The sequence below is a fragment of the Epinephelus moara genome, chromosome 4, assembly GCF_006386435.1.
Source record: "Epinephelus moara isolate mb chromosome 4, YSFRI_EMoa_1.0, whole genome shotgun sequence".
Taxonomy (NCBI): domain Eukaryota; kingdom Metazoa; phylum Chordata; class Actinopteri; order Perciformes; family Serranidae; genus Epinephelus; species Epinephelus moara.
Window position 1 is genome coordinate 31,693,220 of NC_065509.1, and position 20,989 is coordinate 31,714,208.

Here is a 20,989-nt window from a genome sequence, read left to right on the forward strand (position 1 = left end):
GAGAGGCATCTCTGTGCAAAGTTTCATGTCTCTACGACATACGGGGCATGAGATATGTATGAGATATTCAAAGTTTGCCATTTCAATCGGTTGCTATAGCGCCCCCTTTTGGCCAATTGATGTAATATTGCTTCATTCGCATCCTCCCATGACCCTCTACCACTGTGCCAAATTTCACATGGACTGATCAAGTCAGTGAGGAGAAAAACATGGAATAGACACACAGACAGAGTTTTCGTCATGACATAGTAAGATAAGAAAGTAAATTACACGTGTTGGGGATGAACTAGTTGCATGTATCTAGTTACATGTAATTAAATTACAAAATAAATGTAATCAGCCACACTTACCGGGGGAAAAAATGAACAATTAAATCACATTAAATAGTCAAAACGATGGTGATTACAAATGGGTTACAGCTGAATATATTCTTTTCAGTAAAAAGTTAATATGTAGAATATAATATTCATTCTGTTCTTTGCATCTTTTCGCTGTGTAGAAACGGCTTATTTTGGCATTACCTACTTCTGGACATCAAAGTAATCAAAAGGTAATCAAATGTAAGATGTTACATAACTACAATGAAGTTATTAAAATAGTTACATTACTTTTTAGATTTTTAACAGGGCTACAAATAATCTCTACTGCATATCAAAAGTAACCTTCCCAACACTACGACATAAATACAAGATGGCGGCACCCTTCTTGGCTCATGGAGAGAATGGTCACCATGGACTGTTCTCCCTGCTGGCCTCTGGCAAGAGGTACTGCACCATCAGGAGCACAACAGCCAGGTTTTGCAACTCAAAACTCAGTCGATAACCCCCTTCTCACACTCTCACTGATCTCTGGTCTGAGCTTGATGGACTTGTATTAGTTGAAGCATATGTGCATTTTTATATTTATTATTTGCACTAGCACTTTTGCTGCTGAAGTATAGTTTTATCCATACTTTATTCAGTGAGACAAATGCAATGAAATTTCATTCTTATGTGCACTGTTGACTGTGTGGATTTGAATGACAACAAAGTATATCCATCTATCTATCGTAAAACAGTGAAAGTTAAAGTAAAAACATAAATAAAATATGATAAATACAAATTTTGTGGTATGCAAATGAATAAAACTAAACAGGAATGAAACAAATGTTTAAGCTTTATGAGTAATAAATACACAGAGGAGTAAACAGTTTGTAAAATAGTAAAGTAGCCTATATAAAGGTAAAGTGACAGTGGCCTATAGTATCTTGTGGTGATATTATTTTGTCTGCAATAGCCTCATAGTGACTGTATGTAAATAATATGCTGTATATGACTTTGTGTTTGCAGCCACCACACAGAGCTCCTGACATAGAGGCAGGTGTGACACCGTCCCAGCAGATGGCGGTAGTGAGCACCGAGGCCATTCTGAGCTGTTCGGAAAAAAAAACACAAACAACCACAAGAAAACCACAAAACCAAGATGGCGGTGCAAGAGACAGCATCTCAACTGTCCATGGCTCTCAAAGTCCAAGAATATCCCACCCTGAAGGTAAACAAAAGCTCAAACTGCCATATATCAATAGCCTCGCGATTCTGGTGCGTGTAAAATACACGACGTGTTTGACGCTGTTTGGAAAATGTGGATTTTTAGTCCATTTGATAGCGAGAGCAGCGAACTTGACAGGGAGGCTAACGTTAGCTGGACTAGCTTAGCCAGGTAGCAGCGTCCACTAACTACCTGTGTTTTAAAAGCGACGGCAACGATGAAGTATTTCGATATGTAACAATAGCAGTTGGCTAGCTAGCTGGGTGTCTGCTGCCTTTTATGAGTCCATATTATTCACGTCAAGTGTGTCGAGGGCCTCAGAGCTGTTAGCTTCACTTTAACCCTGTTGTTTTTCACAATACGATCCTTTGACATGAGTTGTGACCTGTCAGTTAATGCTGCATATGTTAGCTAACGTAACGTTAATTTAACGGTCGCTAGCTGTGTGGTTAACGTGTGTGAACGACTTTAACGGCCGTGCTAACCTGGATACCTAACCGTTTGTTGGTTTAATTCAGTTAAAGGATGATATAGGCGTTTAATAAATATCACCACAGGCAGACATGTAACAACGTGGCTGCTCATCCGTTTAACAACCAGCCACGGCGTCAAAGAAATGGCTTACAGGCGTGATTGGCCTGCTAGCCAGTTTGCTGTGGTGAAACCAGCATTAGCCACTTTTATCGTCACAAAAGATGGGTAGCCTACCGGATAACGTAACGTCGGGCATGCAAATTGTAGCAGGCTGCAAGATGGATCGGTTGAAATCACAGGGGGAGAGCCCGTAACGCAACGCTGTCAGGCAGAGAATCAGCCCTGCGAGTTAGCGCAGTGTCATCAGATTGCTGCTGCCTCTCTGCACTTCAAAATGGCCAGCGAGAGAAATCACAGCCTGCTGCCGCACACACGCACTGTTCCTCCATTCCACATAACGTTACTGCGACACCACTGCTAAAAGACGAGCTGAAACAAGCCCGGGCTGCTCCTGTGTTCAGCCGCCTTCACACAGCAAGACAGAAAGCGTCGTCGTATTAAAGCACGTTTGTGAGTAGCAATGTAATGACAGCTTTTGTGTGGTAACTAATGGCATGGCGTTGTCATGATGGATATAACGTGTGGTTGGCGATGTTAAGTCGTCTGTGTGTTCAGGAGAGCATGGCTGTGGTGTAGGGATATGTCTGTCTTTGCTTGGATGCTGCAGTAAGGATGATGGGCACCATTTTAAGACAGGAGTGATGGTTATAATTGGCATCAAATGGGAGTCTACTGCTGGGGGGGTGCTGTGTTGAATACATTTGGAGCTATATTAAGCAGAATTAATGTGGCACAGAGGGATCTGCATTACCAACAAAATATACTATGTGGTGGATATTATGTCCTTGTTAATGTTTATGAATATTTTCATCCAGAGCAGTTTAAGGTTTGCCACAAGCACTCTCAAAAGAAAATGGTTAACCTAATGTATATATTAACATGCATAAATGGCTAGACTTTGTGACCAGTGGTTTGTTAATCTGTGTGCTGTAGATACAGGCCCATCACAGTGAAATGACATTGTAATGCTGCATATTTGAGAGAATGTGTCTGTATTCAAGGTAAGACAAAATCATCATTCAGCCTCACTAAAATTAGCCTGCTCAAGCCATTTAATGATTATAGTGATCCTGATTATCATAAATGATTAATGTGCGCTGCTTGGCGTGTGCTGGTGGATGTCTCTCACAATGAGCCGCCTCCCAACAAATCATGACAGACAACCACTCACACAGTGTCTGCCTGGTGTATATAATGGCTGTCTGAAGTGTGTTCATGACTGATTTACATGTAAGCTGTCAAGTAAATCAAGGTTGTGTGTAAAATAGGGCATCTGCTGGTCCTTTAAAAGTATTAAAATGAATTAGATTCAGTTTGATAGATATTAGGCTGTAATTTCTTTTTGTCAAAATGAATCAGGCTCCTCTGTGTGAAAGTCCACATTTCTGATTTTACAAATCTACTTAACCTAACACTGTCTTTTTACTGTATATTCACGCTTACCTGTTGGCAAAATGTAGGTTAACCTAACTCACTTCTACTTAGATTTATACTTACCTGCAATGATTGAATAAGATATGATTTGTCAGAAAAACCTGACTTAAATTTAATTGATCCTTTGATTTAAGTGTCTGATAACAGGTCTGCACTATATGTCAAAAAAAAAAGATATTGCTTTAACAGATAATGCGACTGCGATATGCGTTGTGCTTTTAGTGAAAATGGTAATTTATGCATTTCATTTTCCCTGAGAAAAATATTTTAAAAAATGACCCGGATGGGATTTTTGCTGGGGTTTGAACCAAAGAAGAATGTCCCCTTGTGTCTGGAATATGATTTGTAGGCAGGGGTTTCTCTGTATCTGGATATTGCACTCGGCCATATTGCAATTTTGATAATATTTTGAATAATTGTGCAGCCTTGTCTGAAACCTGTAGACACCCTGTAAAAGAGTAGCCAGTCATATTAAAGAATAGTTGTATTTTATCAAACTGTACAGGAGAATCATAATAAAAAGAAATCATGTTCACTTATTTGTGTTTTCTGTCTCCTGTTAAACTTTCTTGTAAAGGCTAAAGCCCCAGATTGTTATATTATACACATCAATGTTTTATGTTGTGGAGATGTTGTACATATTGTTCAGAATCTATTTGAGAAACGACTTATTGATAAAATTATTGACATAATCTCTATGGTCTTTAGTTCTGCAGCATTATTCCGCTCAACCTTGCTTGTTTGCATACACTGGAAGCTTTATGCATATTTTATGAATCGATTTGTCTTTCTCTACATCTTAGTGTAATCATCACCATCTGCTGGATCTGGCTACTGGAGCCTCCATTTCACGACCCCCTCAAGTAATGTGTTGATCCGTGGCCAAGTGTGTCACTAAAAATCAATATTTGCTGGACAAACACTGACCAGTAGAATGTATCAGTGGCCAACCCTGATCTTGATGTAGACCTCGCGGGGGAAAAAACATGGTGGAGACTGATGTAAAGCCAATGCCTTCTCCACCTCTTCCCTCACATACAGTGGCCATACACATGCCTAAGCAGAATAAGCCCTCTGTTTCTGTCAGCAGGACACTAATGAATATTTACTAGTGCATACAAAACTGCTCTGTGGTGCAATTAAATATCTGAATTAAAGGCTCTCCTTCTGGGCTTTAATATGGCAAAATTAGAGCTGATAGATTCGATTAATAACAATAATAATTCCTGCAGAGCAGCAACATTCTTTATTGTATCCTCTTCCTGTCCAATGTTAGTGACCTGTGAAATTAACTTGGCTTTAACTGAGGAGAAGAAAATCCTCGTAATGGATCAAAGCTCTCGTCTTGTTTTATATGCAGTATCTTAGAGAAGGAACCACAACGGTCAAATGAATCTGGTTCACAGGTATCTGCGGAGACATCTTGCATTGTAGTACAAGGGGGGGGAACACTGCGCTGTTTGCTTTGATCAGGGATAATAGTCTTTAGATCTCGTTGAATACAGAGCTTTTCTTCCCTCACTGTGGTCAAGGTGAGATTTATCTGTTGTGATAGATTAATATTCAGCATAGCATTCAGCATGTAGGGATGTACTGTGCAGTAATGGGACATTAAAAGAAATATTATAGACCTAATCATGAACAGTCAGTCTGTGCCATCATGCACTCTTGAACTCTTTACGCTAACTACCTCAGTCTAAATAGTGTACAAACATATATATAAAATACATATGGTATACGCAACCCTACCATATTTATCACCCATACTGTTATTCAGTTTTTTGTACATTTGCACCGTTTGTATCTACCCTCCTCTCTCTTTGTATTGCAACTGCTGTACAGAAATTTCCCTTGAGATAAATAAAGTTTTATATTATATTATTAGCTTTGTTTAAATTGACTTTGCACAGTTCATGTGGAGAAGATAACCATGTTGGCTTGTAATGGTGACACAAAAGAGAAGCTTCTTTATATAATATTGTAGTTTTGTTTAGGGCTGGGTAGTAGAGCGATATTATATTGATATAGACTAGATATCGCCTGAGATTTTGGATATTGTAAAATCATAAGTGTTGTCTTTTCCTGGCTTTAAAAGCTGCATTACAGTAGAGTGATGTCATTTTCTGAACTCAGCAGCCTCTTCTAGCTGGTCTATTCTTTGCCCTTTCCCACTTTGTCCTTTTATCCATATTACTGATTATTATTTATCGAACATTGTGTAAATATTTTATGAAAGCAACAACAGTCAACCCCACAATATTGCAGCAATATTGATGTAGAGATATTTGGTCACGAATACCGTGGTATTTAATTTTTTTTCATATCGTTCAGCCCTAGTTTTGGCCATAAACTGTAAAAGGCTGTGGAAAACAAATTCTTCCATTTTAAAGTCAGTTGTAAGGCCAACAATGAAATGATAATAAACACATCAAAAGCCTCATTATTAAGATATTGTTACATAAAGTATTAGGAAAACTTAAAACAGGAACTTTGTAGGGAATAAGTGGATCTTGTTGATTCTAGTTAGTACAGTACAAATAAGAATGCATGTGTAATTAAATGTAGGAATGATCAAATATTCTGTACATAGCAGTAGCAAGAAAGAGTTTTTTGCAGTCTGTAGAAGTAGGGGCCAGTTATCTGCTTCCTGCTTTAATTTGTTTCTGTTGAGGAGTTCTTACTGCAGAAATGTCATGAAATTAGGCTGCGAGACGACACTTCACAGTGCTGATAGTGCTAACCTCATTCCAGCTGCTGGTGACAGTTTTGAAAGAAACATTAACAGCAGGAGAAAAGGTTATTTTACATATTGGGAAAGAAATTTTGTCGTAATGAAGAGAAGTTTCTCAGTATTTATTCGCATAGATTGTTCATTCCTAGTTTATATATGATTGTTTGTGTGTATGGCAGTCTCTGTTGTCCCTACGAGACAGGATATTGATGCAAAACATTCTGTTTCTACAGAGTAACCCAAGCAATAAGTATAGCACAACAGTACTGTTTTGTTTTGTACAAGATCCATTACAGCTCAGCTATTTAAAAAACCCACAATCCAAACGTTAATGAGTTCGAGGTCGTTTTCATATGTGTTTGTTCACTAATGATGCTTTGAGATGTTGTACTGAGCTGCATTGTTGCTCTCTGCCACTGCTACACCTGAATGTCTGATACTCTGAGGTAAACAACCCGTGGCGTTGCCGTTGCAGGTGCCGTACGAGACTCTGAACAAACGCTTCAGGGCAGCTCAGAAGAACATCGACCGGGAGACGAGTCACGTGACGATGGTTGTCGCAGAGCTGGAGAAGACGCTGAGCAGCTTCCCAGTGGTCGACTCCGTGGTGTCACTGCTGGATGGTGTGGTGGAGAAGCTCAGTGCCCTGAAGAGGAAGGTGAGGGATACAGATGATATACACAAACGCACACTTTAAGGCAGCAGTTTCCTTTCTATTGTCATTAAGGAGTGTTTTGTATGTATAGATTTTTGTTGTACACAAGGCTGTGATGATGTGGATTTTTCTCTGTAGGGCAGGTCCACGTTATACACATCTGGATCATCTCTGCACTGCACATTTAGAAACTATGATAATCTGCTCACATCTCTCGCCTGTATCCAGACGCGTCTCGCTCCCCTTTCCTCTTCCTTCCCAAGATATTTGGGTACGCACATGAAAACATCTAATGTATGTACGACAACATGCACTCTCTGGTTAGTTAATGTCCCTCCAGACTGGCTAAGGCGCTGCCACGATGGTCAATTTTGCACAAGGACTGGGATGTAAAACTTCCAAAGGGCCACCTGCACACCAAAGGCTTGAAAGTTTGATGTCATTAGCAGTGTTTTCAGATCAGTCTGATCATTTCTCTTTGAGTTAATTATGGTTGACAGTTAGATGACTGACACTTGAGAATAATACAGGCAGTTACCCTCTGTGTGCTGATGTGCTTAATCACAGGTATTTTGCCTCTGACTCTTTCAGTGTGATCGCTTGTTTTGGGGTTTTAATTTCTAACTAATTAACTCACTTTGCCTCGATTATTTCAGTTTTCAGAGGGCTGCTCTTGTACGAAATATTGATTACAGAGAGGATCAGACTCAACAGAGAATATGCCCAAAATTGGTTGCAAGTGCAGCTATGCCAGCTATGTTTGTGGAAGGTTTATCGCCATTATTATGTCTGTGTTTGTACTGTTGTCTCTGTTGATACTACACTTCAGGGACAGGTTTTTTAATTGTAACCACTTTGGAGGTTATTTTCTAAATCTGGCCTTGGATGGATGGAGATATAGCAGAAAAGAAATGTATTATTTCTGTTCTGTTAGTGTGCATAAGACCAAGAAATCATCTTACATGGCGACCCATTTAGAAGCTTGGAAAAACACAAATACTGTACATATACTTTCTCTTTAAAAAGGGAAAACTCTACGTTCACTAAGTCCTTAGTAGTTTAAAAAGAATACAAGCAGTGGTATTGACCCTGGTACCAGCAGTTTTTCATCTATGAACAAGATCTCCCTTCAGCTAGAGCCAACTGTTAAAAGCCACATTACTCACCCCTGTTAACAAAAGCACCTTTTGTGGCCGTGGTTTCTTTCTACTGGTATAACTGTGGCCTTGGTGGATTGTGTTTGTCGGCGGTGGAATGCTGCCTGGCCCGTTCTTCTATCAGACCTTTCAAAAGCAACAGAAAACAAGTGATCAAAACACACTCTGCAGTTTGTTTTTCCCTCTGTGCCAACGTGTTGTTCAGCAGGTACATAAGAACTCAGTACTCACTGAGTTGAAGGCAAGGTTACACTAGACACTACACTACACTGCTGTGCTCGGGCCGTTGGAGTCATTTCCCTCCCAAATATGTTGAGCCAAATCCGGTCCAGCTGGTGTAGAAGAAAAGTGGCACAAAAGTCAAGAATGAAATCTTAAAGTGAGAGTTTATTTCAAGGCTTAAAAAGGATCATAAGCCAGAGATGTCGTATTAAATAAAAACAAAGTAATTCAGTTTTATTTGGAAATTTCGCGCAACAGTGCACAGAGGAATGTAAACGTGTTGTAGGATGAAAGACTCTTCACTGTTCACTGCTGTCACTTCAAACAAAATTTTCTGATATAAATGTAACATACAGCTGTGGGGATACATTTTTAGATTTGTGTGATCCCTTGGCTTCAACTGACCTCCATCACATAAGAGTTTATCTACAGAACAGGAAGCAGCTGGCCTGTTTTGAACAGTGTTCAAGGTTTGAAAGTCCTTGTGGTTTGGCTTCAGTGTGAGGCTCAGACTAAAATATCAGTTTGCGGTAATCAGTAGCACAACAGGTTTATAATAAGTTCAGTGTTTTCTGTTCAAAAAACAAACTTGCTCCTTCTTTTAGGAAATCTAACAATTGAATGGCCATGAATTTGAACTTGTTTCTGTTTTACATGATGCATATTGAGCTTTTTGTAAATATCTTACATGTTTTTACATCCCACAGGCTGCCGAGTCCATCCAAGCAGAAGATGAGAGTGCCAAGCTGTGTAAGCGTCGCATTGAGCACTTGAAGGAGCACAGCAGCGACCAGCCGGCCTCAGTCAACCTGTGGAAGAAGAAACGCATGGACCGAATGATGGTGGAGCATCTGCTGCGCTGCGGCTACTACAACACAGCTGTTAAACTGGCCAGACAGAGCGGTATAGAGGTAACTGTCTGTGTGTGAATGCTCCGTTGTGTCATTCAAGGTCATTCATACTGTCAGTGTAACTTAAGACGCATTTATTATGTATGTGTGTGTTGTGACCTCAGTCACCCTGACAACTGTAACAGGATTTTAATAAGTGAATTCATTTGATTGTTTCTGAATCTGATCTTTTGTTCACCACTGTGCTTACCTTTTGGTTTTTTTCGGATGCCCTTCTTCTACATTATTAACACATCCACTCACCTGTGTGTTTAGGATCTGGTCAACATTGAGATGTTCCTCACAGCTAAGGAGGTGGAGGAGTCTCTGGAGAGGCAGGAGACAGCCACTTGCCTAGCCTGGTGCCATGACAATAAGTCCCGCCTCCGCAAGATGAAGGTAGGTCATTTACAAGAGTCAGATTTGACCTCACAAATCCAAGTTAAAGGGACAGTTCACCTCCAAATCCTCTTACCTGTTGTGTGGTTTTCAATCAGATTGTTAGGGCTGACTTGCGAAGGTGTTGGAGATATCTGCAGTAGAGATGTGCGCTTTCTCTCAAACATAAAGGAACTAGAAGTCACTCAGCTTGTGGTGCTCAAAGTGTCAAAACATACATTTGTAAAACTCAACAGCAATGTCTCTTTCCAGAAATCATGACCTGGTTACTCAAGATGATCTACAGTCGTTGTTGTGAGCACTTTCATAGAAACTATATTCGCCAACTGTGTCACTGCGCATGAGCAAGCATGCAACTACTCATGGACGAGAGGCTCATTCTCATGACAGCCTGAGGTGTAAACATTAAAGTCATCCTCCTTGGCTGAGCTATAACGTTTGCAAGCTCAGTGGTGCTAGGTGAGCTCGGAGTAGATGCAGGCTTCCTTCTGCACGGTGATACGGTTGGCAGGTTTAGTTTGGTAGAAAGAAAATCGTTTCTACATTGCAACAGCAATTTTTTCATATGCATGTTTTTGGCGCTTTGACCAACGCAAGTCGGTTTCTATTATATTTAAGAGAAGATAAACATCTCTATGGCTGATATCTTCAACACTCTGCAACTCACACCAAATCAGTCTAGATAAATAAATGGCACCAAAGGTAAGAGGACAAATGTGTATTTTTGATTTTGAGGGAACTGTCCCTTAGAGGCCTGACAAATGACAAAAGCCATGCTCATAACAAATATACAAAATAATAATAATAGTAACAATAACTTCACCAGTTGAGCTGAAGCATATCAGGCAGGCAGAAGTGGCCAAATGCTTATTGGTTTTCTGTGTAGCATATATCTACTCTTTCTAACCAAGTGTCCGCAGTGTAACACTGCCCTGTTAAGATTTAATTACTCTTCCTGTGTGTTTTGCCCTTTTGGCAGTGGCAGCAAGTTACAAGTTAATCCTGAGATTATCCTATTAAACCAGACAAGTACTCAGTAGAGCGTAGACCTCCACCAAGGCATAATAAGCTTCCCAGTTAGCTGTTACTATTTACTGTAAGTCAACCTTGTACTCCATAGATGGCAGAATATTCATAGTGTTAGTTAAAATTTGGGATGCTAGTGCTAGGCGAAATGTCTATGATTTAATTCTCATGAGAGCACTTGTGAAATTTGGTCTGTTGTAGCTCCAGCTCACTGCTGAATGCAGGTAAATTTTAGTTCCAACTGTTATTAATAAACTCTACTAGCCAAAGTGGTGGGATATGTGTGTTTTTTTCTGTTCCAAAAATCCATTTGGGTGATAAAATATTGAAAGGCATCTTGAGAATCTACCAGCACTGCAGGAGTAGTATGAAAGAGATCTGTTTCCTGTCTGTTCTCAAGGTCCTTGAAGGGCAAATGGAGACTGTGAGGATTTTGCAGCTCTTCAGTGGTTTAAAGTTACTGACTTCGTTTGTCTGTTTCTGTGGCAGAGCTGTCTGGAGTTCAGTCTGAGAATCCAGGAGTTCATTGAACTCATCAGACAAAACAAACGCATGGATGCAGTCAGGTAACCCCTGCACAAATGTACACACTAACTGCAACTTCTGCGTTTTAACCATTACAGAAGCCACTAACATCGTATCACCTACTGATCTTGTTCATGTGTCTCTGTGTTTCTCAGACATGCAAGGAAGCACTTCAGCCAAGCGGAGGGTGGACAGCTGGATGAGGTCCGGCAGGTGATGGGCATGCTGGCCTTCCCATCAGATACACATATCTCCCCATACAAGGTAAACCTAAAGAATTTCTGGGTACAGATGTGTATATTAATGGCATTTTATTTGATCAGACTCGTTTCAAACACATGTATATTATGGTATACTCATCTGGGTTTCCAATATTTTGTAAGCAATTCACACAAAACTTCACATGGCAATGCCAAAACCAAGATATACACTCATCATGATGAACACAGAATATTATCTGTGAATAAATCATGAACATAACATGCTTGTTATTAATGAGAATAACCACTGAAATAGAGATGTAAAGCAAAGACAGTTGTAGAGCAACAGACCAGCCACTAGAGGGCGTTTGTCACCTTCTGTAAAATAAATTTAGTTCCCTCCTGAGCTGCTTGAAACTCGTCCTGGAGTAGCTGCTCTCAGTAGCAGTGTTGTTATTTTTAAACTTCCATTTAAAACTCCTTTGAGTAACAGAGTTGTATCATGGCACCACAACAACAGTGCTTTGCTCCAAAAAGCATTTCTGCAAGCAGAGAAGATGGACGGAGCCAAACCAGTGTGGCCACATTTTTGCCAGCTTCTTGTGGCAGAACTGAGAGTGTCTGATCACTGCCAATGTTTGTACGGCTGCTCATTTTATGGCTAAATTATCATCACAGTTACTTTTTTCAATGTTAAATTCATGATCAGTAATCGGTACATCTTTGTAACAAATGTCCCCCCTTCCCCTTACATTACACCAGTGGGAAAACATAGTTATATCTCTATACCTCTTACGGTGATCACGTCAGGGTCAAATTGATCACTAGAAATGGATTCTTTTAATTGATTTTTTTTTTTTTTTGTCTTATTTGACATCAGTACATGTGTTTTTGCTCCATGAATCTAAAGTAATGAAACAGACAGCTCAGTATTTATTGATTTTTTATTGAGTATTTCAAAATGCAGTAAAGCTGTTTTATTACATAACTGGGCATTATCAAAACACATAATGAGGGTTGCTTCAATGACAGGTGCTGTTTCCATCACTAGCAGCCATAAACTTCGAGGACACTTTATTTTTTATTGAGAGAAAATTACTTTCTCGCGTCATGATTTCATTGTGCACGCAGCACCAGTCTTAGGTGGCTAGCTGGAAACAGATGGGTTATTACGACACAAAGGGTAATGGGAGTATAAAAAAAGAATAGAATTGCTGTAGCTTTAAATTGTTTTTCCATATGTTTGCATATATAAAATACTGTAAGTGGACTGGTTGATTACTGTAAGTGAATTATTAAAACAGCATTTGTATAGGAACAATTATGTCCCAAGCTTTTTGATCCATGTAAGGGTGCTTTCACACCTGCCCTGTTTGGTTTGGTTCAGTCGAACTCAAGTTCCTTTGCCCCCTTCCGACCTGGATCTGAACCAACTGCAGTCACATGACACATTGTTTGGGTTAAACATGAGCATGTTACAGTCCTGGAGGATTATTAATGTGCACCTCCTCCTGTACTGCCTTAATATGCACATTCAGCACATCGATGCATCAAAACATTGTTTTCTAGTTGGAGCCGCGCCTCGTTTTCAAACTGTATGGTTTGACGAAAATGAATAATGACAGCAATATAGTCCACGATGAGCAGCGCTAAAATCAACCTGCGTAGTTGTCCCTCCACACATTTATCTTGCAAGTGTACTCTTCTTCAACGTTTGGTTTACTTCCTGGATTTTTCCCACATGGAAATTCTGACCAATCAAGAGCAGCTTTCTCGTGTAGGCATTTGATCTGGTCCACTTGTAAATGCTGCCGTGAGAACACAAACCAACTCTAGGCAATTATGCAGCTTTGTAACAAAATTGGTCCCTGATTGAGACCAAAGCAAGACAACTCCAGGTCTGCAAACACCCTTACAGATTGATCACTGTCATTGTTAACTATTTGCTGTTTCCACTGTATTAATAAAGTCAGCCTACTTGATTACATTACCATCACAGCTTACAGCCCAACAAAAATGATTTAACTGCAACTGTAACTTAATTTAGAAAATGCACTCAGATTGTCGAATGTCTCTGTGATGAAAACACATTGGGAAGGAAAGGGGATCACCGTTTGCTCAAACAAACGTCTGTCCATATATGGACTTGAGATCTGGAGTTATTGAGGTTGTTAAAATCAGGTTTCCCAGCGGTCCTCAAGCGCACCATATTTGTTGTCAAAACATCCTCACCTTCATTGTTTTTATCACTTCATTATGATGTTTTCAAACATTACACACAAGTCTCAGAGGGAAATGACAATACCCTGATGGTGTCATTTCCGGAGGACTGGTGAAACAACCTCTCAAGGGCAACACACAACGGCAGAGCGTGCGTGTTACAATTTGCCCCTGGGATTGGAACATCCTGGTGACATGACATTGATTACTTGGCTACCGCCTGCTGTGTGTTGCAGTTTACATCACCCCAGTGACTGTAATGTAGTCAAATATGTTTGTGGAGTAAACATGGTTTGTGTAGGAAACAAAATAGCACGTTGTAGGGCAAGTTGGGTGACTGTGGTCTGCTCCTCGCTGTATGTGCATTCTCAGAACCAGAAATTAGTGGGTGTTGAGGAGACTGTAACTGTAAAACACTCTGCTCTGTCTCTTGTTTTTTCTAAACCACCAGGATCTGTTGGATCCAGCCCGCTGGAAGATGCTGATCCAGCAGTTTCGATATGACAATTACAGACTGCATCAGCTGGGGAACAACTCTGTCTTCACTATCACTCTACAGGCTGGTCTGTCTGCCATCAAGACACCGTATCCTACCATACTGTGTTTACAATTATGAGTTGCTCCTGACCTTTGTTTTTATCTCCACAGCCAGACTTTCTAAGTTTTTGTAGAATTTTTTTAATTGTGAATAAAACTAGTTGGAGGAAACTGCAGGGGTTCGTCTACAGATGTATTTCGGTCAAAAGTGAGTTATTTGTTTCATCAAAGTCTGTTTGTTTGTACTACAAAGGAAAAAAAGTATTTTACATGGATTATTAGCTTCAAATAGTGCGAGTAAAAAAATTTAAAAAAAAAAAGGCAAAGAATCAGATCCTCATGAAGGCCACCACAATGCATCAAGCTACATGACTTCCAGTTGGTCAGTTTCTGTAGACTCTGCCACTGCATTTCTGCTTTCTGCTTTGTATGTAACTAAATTGCAAGGGAGAGAGATGCTCATTGTTCAGACATTAACGCTTGTTCCAGCCTCTGGCACTTGTATACAGTATGCACCAATTTATTTAACATACACTTATTTCTCTGTAGGGACGGCTACCGAAACTCAGTATTAACTGGGCTGGGGGGCTAAATAATCGAAGATTGTAGTATTTAAAGCTTGATGTTACCAGTTGTTTTGTCAGTACTTTTTAACGTCTTTGTGTAATTTATTATTAGACTGTGGCCTTTCCTCAACTCTCTGTTTTAGGGTTGAGCTCCTCAAACTATAATCGTCATTTTAAGTGCCATAAAACCTTTGCGAGTAAAAGATGTTAATGGGAAACCGACAAGAATTTTAGCTTTTTTCTTTACTGACTGATGTAGATTGTGGTTGGCATTAAAGTTGATGAAGATAATAAGTGCAGATAGTTGTTATTTTACTTCTAATATAGTTGGATAAATTAAACAACTAAGGACAGATAGCACTCCTTAAATAATTATTTGCTTTTGCCAGAGCTAGAAACCATGGCCAGAATGCAACAAAATGTGTCATATTTTTAAACTTTTTTTTTTTTTTAAACTTGGGCTTTGCTGCACAATCTGGACACCAGCAGCCATTATACTGACATAAGATTTAAACAACAAAACAAAATAAGGGAGTGCTCTTGTATCTCACTTGTCTGTATACGTGGCTGCAGTTAGCTTAGTCTACCAAAAGAGGCCTTGATCGTACGTATCTTTCCCCTCTCTTCTTTTTGCTTCGTCTGTCTCATGTAAGTGGGGAAAAAAGCTTAGAGTGAGTGTATTATTCTTTCCACTGATGCTGTCAGCTGTGAGACTCATAACCACGTTGTATATTAAAAAAAAAGATTTCACTCATTTTCCTTGACTTCCTCGCCCGTTCCAGTCAGTGCTACAAGGAGGATGGTACCTCTAAGAACCCAGACTGCCCAGTGTGCAGTAAATCCCTTAACAAGTTGGCCCAGCCGCTACCCATGGCCCACTGCGCCAACTCCAGACTAGTCTGTAAGATCTCTGGGGAGGTCATGAATGAAAACAACCCTCCAATGATGCTGCCTAATGGATATGTGTACGGCTACAATGTGAGTACACTGTTGCAGGGATTATGAGCTTAAGGTGTTTGTCAAATAAATGGTAGTTTTTCTAATTGATCCTCCTCTGCTCATTTTCTCCTCCAGTCCCTTCTGTCCATCCGCCAAGATGACAAAGTGGTGTGTCCCAGAACCAAAGAAGTCTTCAACTTCTCTCAGGCTGAGAAAGTCTACATCATGTGATCACTCAGATAGTCCGTCTGAGTATCAACATGATCGAATACGGCCGTCATTCATCACCTGTGACCCGGCCTACTCGGAGAGCCACCTGTGGAGCTGTGATCCAGTGCCCTTCTCCCCCACCACAGACACACCCGACATTTTCCACAACCCCCCTCTCCCAGTACATGATCAGATCAAGTCTGCCAGTTCCCTTCCCCTATCATTTTATCACACAGAAACTGGGATCCTCTCCTTTCAGACTGGTTTAGATGTGGCTAGAGAACAAGAAGTTGATTGATCTGATCCATTCAAGCACATGGACTATCAGCATTGTCATTATCGTACAGGCCCTCACTCGGAAGTGTAGAGACTACAGAGAAGGACTGAGGGGGTGAAAAACTGCTAGGTAGTTATTTGATTTTATTACAACGAATAAAAACTTGTTGAGGTTACTTTGACTTTTCACTAGTGGTGTTCCTTTGTTACTAAAATAACATGTGGCAGGACTTTGTTAACTCGCTCCATTAACAAGATTAACACGTACAATTTGGGCCTTTTTCAGAACAAACATGGCCGGCCTTCTGGTCATGTGGTAGCATCTCATTCTGTGATGCATGCTGTCAACATCCTTTGTCTTCTAGCCATGTTTTTTGGTGGGTTGTTTGGGGGGGATATATGTTAAATGCCACCTTTTTAAGCTGCCCACCTTTTTGCATTTCATCCCCCCTATGTTTGTGAAACCGGAGCCTGATTTGGGCCGCAGCTGGCTCCTTTTCAAATGTAAATATTAGATAGGAATTGATCATCCTCATGTATAAATTCAGGGGGGGAGTTGGGGACAAGTAACGACAAGGAAGATTACCCTTCTACGAAGATTGCTGTGTGACCTGAACAAGTGTTTTCTTGGGTGTTGTAAACCTGATATAGCCCACAGTATCCTCAAGCTGGTCATCATTGAGGACGCTGTTAGTTTCACAAACTCGGTCAATATTAATGATGGTGTATTTACCACCATAATGAAAATGACGCAATATTCAAACAAGACAACCATCTATGATGTGATTTTTTTTTTTTAATATTGAACAAATTGTCTTCCTTTCTTGTGTGTTAAGTTTGCCGTTTTTGTTTTTGTTCAACCGATTTCTCTTTTTTACTTCAGGTTAAAGGAAGAGAACATTTTAGTGACATTTATTCTGTTTAAAGAAGAAACCCATGGTGGTTTTAGTTAACTCAACGTTGCCCATATAGTTTTATTTCATAACTATTTTTCCAACAGTGAACAAGATAATAAAGAGAAAGACTGTGCTGATATTTTCTCAGTCTTGTGCTCTGCGTATGTCAAAGCAGCACCAACACTCCACAGCGTTAACGTAGCATAAAGGTACACTAACTGCATCAACACTACATGTAGTTACAAACACATAAAGAGGCAGGATCTAAATGTTAAACAATCCTGCCTTTTCTTGCAAACTCACAAGGGGAGATTTTGGTCAGCTGAAAACATCACTCATCTTTTATGACTTTGAAAACCTACTGTAGATGTTGGATGGACTAGGAATGTGATCGAAACAAGATGCACACAGATCTGGACTTCAGTGACAACAAATCCACAAACATTCACCCCTGAACACCCACACCAAGCAATCCAAAAAAAATGCAGTTTTATGTTAACCATGATCAGTCTTGTGGTCGATCATTTCTTCCATTTGTTGTTTATTGACAAACCAAAAGTTGCCTCATTTGTGTCCATACATGATTTGGAACTGTATCTGTAAAGACACAGACTGTCCTGTGTATTTGTGTTGGTAGAATTAGATAAAGGGATTGTTTCATGAGCAATATGCCTCATAAAGATTTCAGTGAACTTTGATTTCAGTGTTTCATTATTTGCGGTGTATACTTTGCATTGACACCAGTATTACCATAAGCTGCGGTAGGTGTGACGAGATTAACAATTCACTGCATCTCTGTTGACATGGAAATACGACCAAGTGTTGTGTCTTTCACCTGAAACTACATCTCCATGGAGGCTGACGGTCTGTGAGGGCGTGTTTTTGGTCTGGCAGTGAAAAGCATGCTTACAAATGGTGATAAACTGTATCTGTGGCATGGATTTCATGTAAATACATGAGCAGGATAAAAGAACTAAGCAGACATGGCAAGATTTAGCAGGAAAATGGACTTTGTGGTCTTTGATGCCAAAATCTGTAAACCTAAACCTTGATTTGCTGATGTCACCAAGGTGCAAATCAGGTTTTGCTCCAAAGACAATGAATCGGCCTCCACCAAGGGTTTTTTGTGTGCTCTTACATGGAAATTCAGTTTTTAGGGGGCTGCAAGCAACAAATACTTTAGTTATTTAGCACTTTGCCCAATAAAGGATTGATTGTCCAGTTATAAAATGTCAGATAATGGTGAAAATGGTGATTGAAAATTGTTTCATTCCACCTGAAAGGCCACAATATTTAAATTACGGTGATATAAAATTGAGAAAAGCAGCATATCCTCAAATTTGGGAAGCTGGAACCAGTTAACTTTACTTGCTTTAACCACTGGTTTATTATCAGAGAGTTAAATGATTAATTGCACACTCATTGATTGGCTACTCAGCTGTTAAAGCTATAGATTTTTTGCCCAGTCCACCAATAGCTTTTATTGTCCTCAGCTTCTCTCTCACTAACCAAGCTGCTGCTGCTTACTGTGATGAATCCTGCTTTTTGCCCCATATACTGATATGAGTGTCCATTGTCTTGTATACAATCATAAATGGAGTGGCTCAGCTTTTAAATATAATTCACACAGGGTGCCACATTTCATTGTATTCTTGGTTGAGGATGTGGTTTTAGTTGAAACCCATGTACTCACGATGACCTTCAAAAGCTTCCTGTTAACTCGGCCTAATGATGTGTGAGCTTCATGTCTGGAGGAATTATATTACATTTATGTCGAAAGAAGGACAAAATGTAGATTTATTTTTGTATTTTTTGGGATGCAAAATGTGTAAATATCACGACAACAAGCATTTGGTCGATGCGTTCTGTAACCATGAGACACAGAAACCGTCCTGCCAAATGTAGCACGCGACAATATGAGCGTCATAATATGTAAACGTAGAAATATTTATTATGTTTTATAATTATATGATGTTTTTTTGTAGATTTTATAGGGTCGTTTTCTACGTTTTAAACCAAACAGCTGTTGTCTTTTGTTACACAAAGAAACAGTATCGGACCGGAAGAGGTGTCAACAGTTATTCGAGCTAGTCTGTCGTCACACAGCGCGTTCGTTATAAATTCAGCTGCGCTCTTCTCCCTCCGCCATTTTGAGATCAGCGCTCAGTTGAGTACCAGCCAGCCTTTCGTTATCTAAAGATGACTGACCAGCTTTGTAAACTTTTCGTCGGTGGCCTCAACGTCGACACCGACGACGATGGCCTGCGCAAGCACTTCGAGCAGTACGGTATGCTCACCGACTGCGTCGTTGTCGTGAACAAGCAGCTGCAGCGGTCCCGCTGTTTCGGCTTTGTGACCTACTCCACACCGGAGGAGGCCGACGCCGCCATGGCGGCTAGGCCTCACACCGTCGACGGCAACGCTGTCGAGGTGAAGCGGGCCGTGGCGAGAGAAGACGCCAACAAGCCAGAGGCCCTCGCAAAGGTGAAGAAAATCTTCGTCGGTGGCCTGAAAGACGACATTGAAGAAGAGCATCTGAGCGATTACTTCTCTCAGTACGGCCAGATCGAGAAGGCCGAAGTCATCTCGGAGAAGGAGACCGGAAAGAAGAGGGGATTCGGCTTTGTTTACTTCACCGACCACGACGCAGCCGACAAAGCGGTTGTGGTGAAGTTTCACACCGTTAATGGACACAAAGTTGAGGTGAAGAAAGCCCTGACAAAGCAGGAGATGCAGGCGGCCAACAGAACCGGCATGGGGCCTAGAGGCAGACCAACAAGAGGCATGAGGGGAAATCAAAATGGCTACGGCAGCAGGGAGTACGGCGGAAACTACAACTACGGAAATGGCGGAGGCTACAACTGTGGCGCCGGCGGCTACGGAGGGTATGGCGGACCAGGTTACGGTGGTTATGGAGACCAGGGAGGTGGCTATGGTGGCGGAAACGGCTACAACGAGTTCGGCAGCGGCTATGGTCAGCACTCATCTGGTTACGGCCCCATGAAGACGCCCTTCGGCGGCCAGAGGAGCGGTGCTCCCTACACCAGAGGCGGCGGTGGCGGCGGCTACCCGAGGGGGGGCTACGGCGGCGGCTACTAGATGAGTCCGCACTAATCAACCACCCCACCCCCTGCCATAAATTACCTCCAGCCAGGATTTGGACGACAAAATCAAATTCAGTAACGGGGCGTCTGCCGTGAAATCCAACAATGGCAGAGATACGGACACAGAGACCCCCCCTAATCATCAGACCTCAAAACCCAAACAGGTAGGAAGGTCACTTCCCAGAAAGCCTGATAATAACGAGCAGCTGTTGTTGCCGTTCAACTAGGACACGTTAAAATGAAGAATAAAACCATACAGTGAATCCCCCTTTTTTATTATGTACCCACGCCTACGCGTGTAGTTGTCGTTTAGAGTTGAATATTATTTTTTATTTGCGTTCACTCGTTGTTTTGCAAATTTCGATGTAGGATTGTTTTGATGATTATCCTAATATTTGCATTTTAAGCAATTAGATTTTGTTTTTCTGGAGTAAACTTTAGTGTGATTTCAATGTATGAGGATGAGAAAGCATGTTTTTTTTGTCGTGTTGGGTTTCATAGCTTGTCATTACATCAACTTGTATGATTATATACTTGGGTTATTCAGCCATGGTGGGAACGTGATACTGCAGGATCCAGTTTCCTTGTTTTCTCCCCCATACTGTACTCTACCAAACTCTCCTCACGCATAGTAATAGTTCCAGTCTAAATATTGTTCATTTTTCATTACCTGTAGCAATATCTAATGTATATTGTATACTTTCATGTCTGGAGAACAAAACCTACTGTTTAAAACATTTTTGGTATGCTTATGTATGTTCATTTTAAATAAAACGTTATACCACTTAGCTTAGTTATTTTACTTATTTAACCAGGCTTCCTCAAGTTCATCCACAGGTTTTATAAGTGACCTCATCTTGATCTTTAGTTACATGGCATCT

At 40.6% G+C, this 20,989-nt stretch overlaps 2 protein-coding genes across 2 annotated transcripts; both read left to right on the forward strand.

Annotated features, from left to right (window-relative positions):
* The first annotated feature begins 1,403 nt into the window (after positions 1–1,403).
* maea (macrophage erythroblast attacher, E3 ubiquitin ligase) lies at positions 1,404–17,702 on the forward strand. Its single transcript, XM_050041974.1, has 9 exons — positions 1,404–1,530; positions 6,762–6,944; positions 9,028–9,231; positions 9,487–9,609; positions 11,125–11,201; positions 11,316–11,424; positions 14,032–14,165; positions 15,466–15,661; positions 15,758–17,702. The coding sequence occupies exons 1-9, from the start codon at positions 1,462–1,464 to the stop codon at positions 15,851–15,853; spliced, it is 1,191 nt and encodes a 396-aa protein (XP_049897931.1). The 5' UTR covers positions 1,404–1,461; the 3' UTR covers positions 15,854–17,702.
* A 1,428-nt stretch (positions 17,703–19,130) lies between these two features.
* On the forward strand, positions 19,131–20,896 carry LOC126388721 (heterogeneous nuclear ribonucleoprotein A0-like). The gene has a single exon (XM_050041976.1). It carries the CDS (start codon positions 19,204–19,206, stop codon positions 20,101–20,103), a length of 900 nt encoding a protein of 299 aa, XP_049897933.1. The 5' UTR covers positions 19,131–19,203; the 3' UTR covers positions 20,104–20,896.
* The last annotated feature ends 93 nt before the right edge of the window (positions 20,897–20,989 follow it).